This window comes from Leguminivora glycinivorella, chromosome Z (assembly GCF_023078275.1).
Source record: "Leguminivora glycinivorella isolate SPB_JAAS2020 chromosome Z, LegGlyc_1.1, whole genome shotgun sequence".
Lineage (NCBI taxonomy): Eukaryota > Metazoa > Arthropoda > Insecta > Lepidoptera > Tortricidae > Leguminivora > Leguminivora glycinivorella.
In genome coordinates, this window is record NC_062998.1 from 5,850,947 (window position 1) to 5,863,297 (window position 12,351).

The following is a 12,351-nucleotide window of genomic DNA, read 5'->3' on the forward strand; positions in this document are numbered from 1 at the left end:
CAAGTTTGCATAAATTTTGATTTTTTTTATTGAATGCGTATGCATACAGATTGGTCCCATTTTTCTCAGAACCAAGTTCTGATGATGGGATCCTGGAGAAATCGAGGGAACTCCTCAAATCTGAAAGGCACACGTATGGTGATTTTTGTGTTTTTTAAGAAACAACATGCATTTACGTACGGAACAGTGACATTTGGTGCAGTGGAACGGTGACATTTGGTGCAGTGGAACTGCTGATGCATCATGCATTTTTGACTCTATTGACAGCATGTCAAAATTCAAATTTGAATATCGTTCTATAATCGTTGTCAAGGTCATGCATTTAAGGGTTAATGAATTAATTAAAACGTAATGTAATAAGTTGCCGAAGTAACTTACTTAATTGTTTAAGTTCACGTCCGCGCAGTTTACCTTTAGCTAACGACTTTTGTAGTCTTACCTTTAATATTACAACAGGTGCCGTTGCCGAATGGCATTTCTCCGACGCGAAACGAAAATGAAACGTACCTACTCTGGCTCTGTCGCGCCAATACGCAAGAGCGGTAGAGATAGATATCTACGAGCGTTTGTGCCATTCGGCTACGCACCCAGTACTAACTAACAGCTTACCCCGAGATGAACACTGGCATTGGAGTTTCCGAACGATCGCCGAGCTGAGACCAGCTGATTTCAAATAGGTATTGAAAATTACGTACCTATCTATATTTTTAGCTTTACTTAGTCATTCTTAGTTAATTTAAGTAGTAAAGTAATACTTTAGTGACAATACAGTTTTGGTGAAATTGGCAACGTTACACACATGTATACATTTATTGGACTTGAGGACTACCAACTGTCAACGAGTAATCGCCGTGATCGCGCCGTTGGAATCTGTGTTTGAAACGGGGAGAGTATTTTTGCTATAGAAACTATAAAATAAAAGGTATAGAGGGAAAAGCAAGGAACCTTGCCTTGTTTTTCCCTCTATAGGTACTTTTTGATTGGAATATTTGAAACAATTGATATAATATAAAAACTTCTAAACGTGAGAGTAGATAGGTACATATGTAAAGATGTGGATAGCATATGTAGTCTTATCCTGGGTGCCAATATAATCGTTCACGCTTCTTAACGAACGAAACGCTGCTGTTACTACCACACGCATATGGAAGAGCGAGTCACCTTATCATTATTTCTAAATAAACACGGTCGGATCAGATGAAAATTAAATAAAATCAGCGATATAGCAGGAACAAATTGGGATCTAAAATGTCTATATTACTAACAACAACAGAATCACTTAATTTTATATTCATCTCATCGCAGGTGGAGTATAATGTGCGGTGAGTCCTAAAAATACCTGAGCCTCAGTCTGCAATTTAAAAATTATCTCCTTCGGGTGATTCTGGAAGTGTGCAGCCAGGCTGTTGCAAAAAGCCTCCATACCATCCCCGAGTGTAACATCATCCTCGCTTTTCAACCAAGTCTTTACAACATCCAGGAACTTCTCAATATGCTCATCTTTATTACTTACATAGATGTGATCCATGTCTGACAGAATCATTTGTAGTAACGTTGCGTCTCTTTCCGTAGACTCAGTGCCTGCCAGTCTCTTCTGAACTACATCAGCTATAGATAACACGATCCCTTTTGTGTCAATAGTTTTGTTCAGCAACATCTCTCTAAGGACCTCCTCGAAGTTAATCTTCATGACCACATCGTCAGTAAACATGGCGGTATGCAGGAATTTCTTTTTGAATTGATTTAAAAACAGCCTAACATTATTCTCTTTCATGGTTCTGATCAGATTAAGTAAAAGTTGAAGATATATAGTAACGTCGAACTGATACGGGCATAGACGGAATTCTTTGCAAAGTATGTTCTCATAATTCTTTTCAAGGTCGGTTATTGTAAAAACTAGTTGTTGTTTAAGTGAATGCATGGCTTCTTCTTTTTTCTCAGCCGTGTCTAAACCTTGTCTAGCAAGTGATGTGGCCTGTTCAAGATAGATGCCGCTAATTTTTTTGAGAACATTGATCCACCTGTGTACCTCGTCAGTGTCTAAAGCGGCCGAGGAGACAACTTTTCTGACATGTTTCAGGCATTTTTCGAAATACTTGACTTTGCAGAGTTCGTCTTCGAGGACACCGTCGAAGACTGTCTTGATGCCGGTGGTGAGGTCGGTGACGTATTCGATGATGAACTTCTCTAGTTTGGGGGTGCAGACAGTGGCGTTCTTGCAGGGTCTCATCTGCTTGACTACCTTGATGAGCTCGCCGAGGGCGTCAGTCATGGTCCTGCGGCCGCTCAACTCGTCGAGGAATTCATCTTGGAGGTTGTCTGCGAGGAACTCTGCGACCTGTGAGCCGAGGGTGAGCGATCCTTGGACGTCAACTTTGACGGCCGTTGCTGTGAGTGCTGGAAGAAGGATTTCAACTTTTAGGTGCCTAGTGGCCTTGGGCACATCTCGGACACTGGCGATCAAATACATGAAAGAGGCGCGTTTCTAGCACACAGTCGAAGCTCGTGTAGGTAAACGCGTACTATGCTTGTATGAGTGAAATAATTATGACAGGTGGTAACTGTGAGGTAACAGAGAGGGGGTGGGCGGCACTTTCAGCGGGGAACGGGAGTGGCCATACTGTACGATAGTACTCTTTATTATACTGTGCCTTAGGTGTTCATTTTCTTCTCAAAAACCCACTCTTAATCGTGACTATCTTAAATATAATTGCAGGAAACTTCGCTGAGGATATAAGAATACTAAAAATTGATTATCAGTTCGAAGTCACAATTGAATCTTAAATGGCATTACCACCACATTCATATTTTGAAAGAACATAAGTACCTAGACAGTAAGTAGGTAAGTGTTTAATAAAATAGTCATTGATTTATAATGTGGTTTAAATGAATTATTAACATTTATAACTAGGTACTCGTACCTACGTTGTTTGCCAAGTGCGTTTTCACATCCGATCCGACGATATCGCATGTCGGACGGATTTCAAAGGCAAAAATCAAAGATGGCGGCTTAAATATATGGGATACCGATCATACATCCGATATCCGTTCGGATAATATGAAAACGCATTGATAATGAATAGGTTTGCAAAGTTTGTATATAAATATTGAAAGAACAGAGTACCTATTTACACGTTGCAATATTTCTTACCGGCACATAAAAATAGGCAATGTCCCAACCACATGTTGCGAAATCACCACATGAATGCCGACATTTCTTTATTTCAATCGTAAAACTGAGAAGGGAGATTCTATGTGAAATGTACGACCTGCAATTTCAGATTTTTTTTTCCCTATCAGATTCAGAAGCTATTTGAGTCGTCGCTATTACTTATCCAATATTGCTATTTTTTTTCCGTTAATAACCGAATGGACCACAAAATTAAGTACCTTCCAGATGTCAGAGCTGCCAAAGCCGTCATAAATATGGGCTATTTTTTTTAAAGTTGTCCACCCTACTTTTTTGTAACATGGGTAGGTACCTATTTTTTACGCAATTCATACTGAGAATCGAGAACTCTTTCGATCCTAGTAGGAGAAAAAAAAATGTCTCAAGATTTCCATGCATTTTTAGACCTTCCATTCCGTAACCGCCATACAAAATGTATGAAAAAATGGTAACGGAATGGGAAAAAAACCTTGGCACATTTCTTTTCTCCTATTAGAATTGAAAGAGCTCGCGATTCTGAGTGGAAACCACATAAAAAAATCCAAATCCAAAAAAAAAGTGGGGTGGACAACTTTGAAAAAATGGCCCACATTTAAGCCGCCATCTTTGATTTTTGCCTCTGAAATCCTTCCGACTTCCGATATCGGATCAGATAATGTGAAAACGCACTAACGTCTTGATTCCCAATAGAGGCGAGTTCCGATATTTGTAAGAATTTTGACAGCTCCATATTTTTGTAGGCTACTGTACCGAACTACCTGTCTTTCATCATCATCATCATCCTCCTTGCGTTATCCCGGCATTTGTTTTTGACAACTAATCCCAAGATTTGGCGTAGGCAATAGTTTTTACTAAAGCGATTGCCATCTGACCTTCCAACCCGAAGGGTAAACTAGACCTTACTGGAATTAGTCCAGTTTCCTAACAATCGATGTTTTCCTTCACCGAAAAGCGACTGGCAAATATCAAATGACATTTCGCACATAAGTTCCGTAATAGTTATTTGTTATACAAGGGGGCAAAGTTGTATTTTAACGCCGAGTGTGGAATTTAAAAACGAGCAAGTGAAAGGATTCTATAGTTGAACCACGAGCGAAGCGAGTGGTTCGAGAATAGAATCCTGAACTTGCGAGTTTTTTAACACACGAGAAGTAAAATACATTTGCACCCGAGTGTAACACAAAACTTTTCCTCTCACTATAGCGAGGAAACTACAACGCAAAAAATGCGTTTATCACTGCTTCCAGTAGTTCCACAGGTGGTAAATCATCGTTATTACTAGATTCACCTAATTTTATCAATTTTAAAGCAGTTAATTTGACTTTATTCAAGGTCTAATTACTTTACCCACTAGTGGATAAAATGCGTTTTTACCCGCTGGTATTAAAGGACAAAACACGTGTTTCCGAGCTAGTGAGAGGAAAAAGTAATTGGTGCGAGCCGGGTTTCGAACCCGCGACCTCCGGAACGAAAGTCGCACGAACTTTGTACTACCGAACTACCTGCCTTTATATCCAATAAAATTAAAAAATCGCAGAAAAACCAGGTTCAAATGGGACTGGGCCGACCACATCCATTGCATGAATCCATATAGATGGGCCAATATAGCCACGAAGTGGATGCCGAAGAAACGTGGGCAGGGTCGGCCCAGGCCAAGATGGCGGATGACCTTGACACTTCCTAAAAAACCGACCGGAAGTAACGGAGAATCGGGAATTATGGAGAGCCAGGAGAGAGGCCTTTGCCCAGCACACTCCAATAGGCTAGGAAAAAAAATATTACAAAAAAAAAACCCTAATTAAATTGGAACGTAACCTACCTATTTACCTTTTTTTAATACCACGTCGGTGGCAAACAGGTATACGGCCCGCCTGATGGAAAGCGGTCACCGTAACCTATGGACGCCTGTAACTCAAGGGGGACACGCGCGTTGCCGACCCATTAGAAACTTGTACACTCCATTTTTAGGGTTCCGTACCTCAAAAGGAAAAAACGGAACCCTTATAGGATCACTTTGTTGTCCGTCTGTCCGTCCGCCGTCTGTCAAGACCCTTTTTCTCAAACGCGTGGAGGTATAAGCTGAAATTTATATTAATTACTCAGGTCTACTGTCCTGATGGAAAAAATCAAACTTCTAAGCCAACGCAATCAAAAGATACAGCCGTTTATGCCGCAAATTTTCGACCTGTCAAAACCTACAAGGTGCTTCCCGTGAACTCAGAATCTTGAAATTTGGTACGAAGCAACGTCTTATAGCATAGATAAAGAAAAATTACGAAAACCATAAAATTTTAGTTACATCACATAATATATTTTTTTTTAATAATTTTAACCTTACCATTTTCATAAACGCGTAAGAAAATTGTACCCCTCGGTGCGCGAGTCCGACTCGCACTTGGCCGGTTTTTTGAAGAACCCCGTACTGTAAGTTCATCGGGACGAATACCTCGACAGGGAGCTATTCCAAAGCCGAAGCGTCCGCGGGAGGAAATACAGGAATACTGACATTTTAAAAGGTACATCTATAAATAGAAATGCCCTGACAACGTCATGAAACTTATTAGACCATTATGGGAGTTATGGTTTTAGCAGTCTATACTATTTATAGGCTCGCGTTTGTATAAAATGACGTGTAAATGTACAGTCAACGACATATGAAAATGATGAAAATGAAAATTTTTATTCACTTTAAGAAATGCATACAGAGTTTAGGTGTCGGTGCCCCTTTTTAAGTAACAAATACCTGTGTTAAGGGGCGCCGCTCTTCCTTAGGTGGTAATAAAAAGTATGATTTCTGTAGTTCTGTACCTTGTCGCTTTTAATTGACAATTTCGTATGACATTTCAAACAAGACGTTAATGTGACAGGGTACCTACTAAATAGGTACTGTGTACTGTGTAGTGTGTCTACTAGGTAGTGTCAGTAGTGTGGCTACCACAAGTTTCAATATAGCGTATACCTCGATAGCGTAAACCTCGCGGAATATTTAATTAATTGCATGGAGAAAGCGAAAAGAACGGCTACTTCATGGAACTAAAAATCAAATACCTTTTTGCCCTCGTGCCTTGAGACCTTCAAGATTCCATTAACCGAACCACTCCCTACGCTCCTGTTTCAATATTAATATTTAGCTTGATCGGGTATCAATATTAACACGTTCGGTTAAACAACTTTGCCCCCATTTAAAACAAATAACTACAAAACCTTAAAAACCGCAAGTAATTGGGTATGTAGGTATTATTGTAATTTACATTTTAAATAGGTAGCAGCTTAGCGGCTGGTCCATACAAGCCGATTCCCACCGGCTTGCCTAAAATTGATTACTAATAAAGTACCTAATGTTAAGGTAGGTTTATTTTTGCTCAATGTTGTCTAGCAGAAATTTTCACCAGCCGCCACTGGTACGTACATAAAATATCAGTAGCATACGTATCGGATGTAGGAGCGGTATTCTATACATTGAAGACGCCCTCTTTGCTTTTTAACAGGGTGTTATAAGTTTGATGTGTCTGTCTGTTTGTGTGTGTCTGTATACTCTGTATGTGGCATCGTAGCTCCCGAACGCATGAACCGATTTCGATTGAGATTTTTTTTGTTTGAAAGCTGTGTTAGTCGGGAGTGTTCTTAGCCCTGGGGGGTTACCATGACCATAGCTGGGCATTAACTCGTTAATCCGTTAATCGTTAATTAACGAAGTTAACATTTCGATTAACGGATTAACTTTTAAGTTAACTTTAAAAAATGTTAACGGATTCGTTAACTTCCGTTAAATTTCATAGAGTCCGTTAATCGTTAATCCGGCACCCCAAGCGGCTCGCTGCGCCGCGAAAATTTGGTTCGGGTTTGATGAAATTCCTCCCATCCTAATCAAGGCTTGCAACCATGAGTTAACCCCACCCATAACGTTATTAATCAACCAGTCTTTTAACGAATGTTGTTTCCCTGACAAACTTAAAATAGCTTCCATCAAACCTATCCCCAAAAAAGGAGGAAAACTATATGATCCCACCAATTACAGACCCATTGCCCTTCTACCGACCATATCTAAAATATTTGAGAGATGCATGGCAGACCGGATCAATGCATTTTTAGAAAAATACAACTTATTAGACAAAAATCAATTTGGTTTCCGAAAGAAACGATCGACCACTCTGGCCGTTTACAACTATATACAACATATCCTAGAAAATATAAAAAACAAGAACTATGCCATAGGTCTGCTGCTGGATCTCTCGAAAGCATACGATCGAGTATCGCACCCAATCTTATTACAAAAATTATATGACATTGGCATCCGAGGTAGCGCGTACAAGTGGTTCCAATCATACCTTAAAAATAGACGCCAATTCGTACAAATCGAACACCAATGTAAAAACTCTGGGCATCTGCAAAAAGTGCAATCTAAGTGGCTAACTGTCAATACTTCCATTCCACAAGGCAGCGTACTGGGCTGTGTGCTATTTTTAATTTATATAAACGATCTCCCAAAGACTACCAACCATAAATGCATAGTATTCGCTGACGACATCTCTTTTTATTTAGTCATGATAATAACTCAAATAATTACTCTCACATCAAAGATACGTTTTATAATATATCAGACTGGCTTCTAGATCATAACTTGATAATAAACCGAACAAAAACAAAAATTATACAGTTCAGACCCCATCAAAAGCGACCAACCGACATGACACCACTTCTACAGGACCTAAACATCAATGAAGAATCAGAATGTAAACTACTTGGAATAAAAATCGACAATCATCTTGACTGGAAAAAACACGTAGCCACAGTTAAATCTAAATTATCGTCCTTCTTGTATGCATTCAGTATTTTAAAATCTAACACAAACACCCAGTGCGCCCTTTCGGCGTATTACGCTTATGCACAGTCCTGGCTAAGCTATGGGCTATTGTTGTGGGGCCATAGCTGTGACGCAAATCAGCTTTTTATAACACAAAAAAAATGCATCCGTATCATAGCTAACATTCCCGAGACCGACAGCTGTAAACCACATGTTCAGGCCCTACAGATATTGACCCTTCCTTCTTTGTACATATTAGAAATAAGTACATTTGTCAAAAATAACTTAAATCTATTTGAATTTAACAAGAGCGCCCGTCGCAGAGACCAACTCGTCCTCCCAGAGCCGATTTTGGATATATATAAAAGAGGTCCTTACTATAGAGCTATACAAATATACAACAAGCTACCTAACCAGATAAAATGTATCAAAAAAACAAATCTATTTAATACTAAACTCAAAATAATCCTATTAGAAAAAGCATATTATTCTATTCGAGAATACATGGAAGAGACTCAATCACAATAATTATATGTATTAAAAACATATATTTTATTATATATTTCATTTAGACTAAGCCTAAAAAATATATGTTTGTTTAAATAGTATAAGAAAAATTGCCATACCCTACCAGGGTGCCATGTGATCCCGTGTACCTATACCTATGTAAAGAACTTTGTATACCATGGTTTGCAATAAATGATTATCTTATCTTATCTTATCTTAAAACCACGTTCTTACTGCTACTGTAAAAGCCCGTAGTACGGCAAAACTTAGGTTTTATCGGTAAAAGTAGATCCGTCGGTTATAAACAGTCTAAAGACCAATTGGCGACTTTGAATCACTTATTCGAGATCTTCTAAATCTTATTAGGCGTGCTAGATCGATCACTAACCTGGGAATAGAGTGCAATCATCAGGCATGACAGACAAATCGCGCAACCAACGCATCGAGTTAGAGTCCGGCGCGGGCCTTAGATTACTCTACCAAGTTATCGTGGCCTACAGCATCGAGTTGTCATCCCAAACCTTACGCACCACGATCGCGACCGCATGAATGACCCAATAATTGCCAACCAACGGCGGTAAAAGCCCGAAGAGACCGTAATTATTACATTTCGGTTTTTTACCGATTGGCGTCACAGGTTTTAATGGACTATTTGATTAACATGACGTACTAAAGACGTTCAGTTTAGGTTGAGAGAAAGGGACACAGCTATAGCAGTTACATAGCTCCGTCCTTCTCTCTCAACCTAAACTGAACCGCTTTAGCACGTCATGGTAACCCCCGTTTCATGAAAATAGATCCACTATGTCGGGGTTTTTTTTTTTTTTCAAAATTTTAATTTTGTGGTTAGGTTACTGCCTTTGAAATCCTGCCGACATCCGATATCGGATTGGATAATGTGAAAACGCAAAGGCGCAAGGTGCACGTACACACCATATATCAGCGTGCATCGCGAAATGAATTTTAAAATCCATACTGGATGCCTTAAGGATTTACTGTGTACCTACATTCAAACCTATACCTTATTCCTAAGTCTGTAGGCCCGCTTTAGAAAATGTTACGTAAACGGTTTAGAAATACGTCAGGTACGTACAACACCTGTGGCAGCCTTTTATAAAATCTTGTGTAAAATAGATTTTTCAAATATATCAAGGAGCACAAGAATTGAGCGTTGAGAGTGGGCACCTACTATATGGCCGGCGATCCACATGCCCGTAGCTTGCACTGGCATTTTGTACAGTAAACCAATTGGAAACCTAGGCCACTCTACTACCATGTCAAAATGAGAAGCAGTAAGAAATTTCTTACAATCTTATTTATAACGTCACTATGACATAGTTCTACAGTGACCTGGTTACAATTGGTTGACTGTACCTGGCTGATATAAATTATGTGCCAGTTGTGCAAGTGCAAGCTATAGGCATGTGTATCGCATGCCTATTATAAAAAGCGTAGATCTACCTAATCGTAGGTCAGGGTCAATTTTAATTTCGTATTATACGGGTTCTCTTGCACACAACCACACCTCGGACACTGGCGATCAAATACATGAAGAGGCGCGTTCCTGGTACACGCCAGTCTCTCGTGTAGGTGAACGCGTACTATGCTTGTATGAGTGAAATATGCCAGGTCGACTGTTCTCGTTTTTGACAGGCGGTAACTGTAAGAGGGGGTGGGCGGCCCTTTCTGCGGGTAGCGCAAGTGGCCATATTGTACGATAGTACTCTTTATTATACTGTGACACAACACAGGCATCATAAATTCATAATAGTGACAGTAAAAGATGCTTCGTAAGACTATAAGTACATTTTCTAGGTGGCTTAAACTACTTACTACATATTAATTACTGTTTTACATTCTAATACCAGACTAGACCCAAGTTGCGAAGACCAACACCGCAATTTCTGCATTACTATTCTTACGAGATACTTACCCCAGCTCAGCGGCGTTCAACCAGTATCACATTATTGTTAGTGCCCACAGGAACCACACATCTTGAAATCAAGTACACTTTTATCATTATCACACATCTCAAAGAAACGCTTTCGTTCCTCAATCACGATTGCACACATAGGTTTCGTTTCGAATGCAGCCAGGCAAGCAGTCGCGTGATAAACATCTCAGGCCATCCTTTTCACACTATTTGTAAGTGCGATAGGGACGCACCGATTTACAGTTAATCGAACTAGTGTGCCCGATCAGCTCAAAATGTTAAACTTGGAGATTCGTTCAAGAACCCCAAGGGCTCAACACAACACGCACAGCTTTGGTTCATGGTGTACACACACTATACCCACTGGATTGTCCCGTTTCGTTCCTCCACGTAAAATAATCAGCGATCACTGTACGTATAAATAAATAATAGTCTTCACATGGAGAATAGAATACTTTCTCCATAAGTCCAACATAAGTCTTCAGCTCAGTAATACATCAATAATACCAAAGAGAATATAATCACTACGTAATAATACATCATAAGTCAAATGTCAAGAAGTGATAGGCTGTCCAGCAAAGAGTACCAATACCTCCTAGTTACATAAATCCAGTAAAATCATTAAGGGTCTAATAAATCTGTGGATGGAAGCAACCGAGAATAGTGTAAGAGCAAACTATTTAGGACCCACACTTTTTCATATAAAAATAAAATGAATTTTAAAATTGAATCCCGCACGTAACACCGCTAATTATAAAATCCTTCGCTTCGTTCAGGATGCAATAAATACCCTCGCCGTAAAGATAACATTTTGCGTCTTGTAACACGATCTACTCTATCTACTATTTCACAACACCTACGAGGAAACTATTTCGTTTCAGATAATTATAAGAAAAACATGGACTGAAGTTATTTTTAATATATAAAGTAACCGAGTTGACCGTGACGTCACTCAATTCGATTTCATATAAAGTCCATATTAGCAAGTCGTGCAAATTCGTTTTGACAGTTCTTAAAAAGAAGCTGATTTGACTAGGAGGCAAGTAGCCTATAGGAGCAGTTCCCGGCAACTTTGTACATAGCCACGTCAGCAAATTTTAATTGATCCTATTTTGTTACCAACATTTAGTAATATAAGTCTACTTTCGTAAGATTAATATTACAGGTTAATTGTTATAATTAAGAAAATATACAGAGTGGGGCCTGTAACAAAGGCGAATAATTGAACTCTAGACTATTCTCCTTATACTGATCAACATTTTTTCGGCGACTTTTAAAAATAACTTTTATTTTGATTTTTATCACCCTTGAAAGTTTTTTCTGAGAGGTAATGTATTGCGAATTCTGTTAAGTCTAAAGTGTGACAGACAACGTCAATGACAACCATAATGGCGTACATTGAAGCTAATATTTATTTTGTATGAAAAATTAAAAATTTAAAGACTTCATAATTTTTAAAAGTCACTGAACAAATGTTGATCAGTATAAGGAAAATAGCCTACAGTTCAATTCTTCGCCTTTGTTACAGGCCCCACTCTGTAGATACTAGAGAACCTTAATGACGAAATAAAACTTAATAAAATCTCAATTCATCAACAAAATCTTGGTAACAAAATAGGAATTAATAAAAACAAATTTAACTTTTTCCTTAATTTTTGTACAAACTTTTCAAGAACTGCTGATAGAATAGATTTCAAATGTGACGACAAACTAGATGAAATTTCATAAAAGCTTGAACAGAACCTTTCTGTCATGGAGAATAGAGGTAATCTCCATACTTACTGTATCTTAGGTGATATGAAAATTAGCTTTGACCCGCCACTTGGATCCCGTGCAACGAATCACGTATATGCCCTAATCCTCAATTTTAGAAATATATGACCACTCACCATGTTGCGGAAACATTTTAATGAACTGTCGCCGCATAATACATGAGAA

The 12,351-nt window shown here is 38.9% G+C and overlaps 1 protein-coding gene across 1 annotated transcript; it reads right to left on the reverse strand.

Moving 5' to 3' along the window:
- Positions 1-1,272: 1,272 nt before the first annotated feature.
- Positions 1,273-3,211, reverse strand: LOC125241872. Its single transcript, XM_048150556.1, has 2 exons — positions 3,152-3,211; positions 1,273-2,397 (listed from the first exon to the last, which is right to left on the reverse strand). Exons 1-2 carry the CDS (start codon positions 3,183-3,185, stop codon positions 1,292-1,294), a joined length of 1,140 nt encoding a protein of 379 aa, XP_048006513.1. The 5' UTR covers positions 3,186-3,211; the 3' UTR covers positions 1,273-1,291.
- Between the last annotated feature and the right edge of the window lie 9,140 nt (positions 3,212-12,351).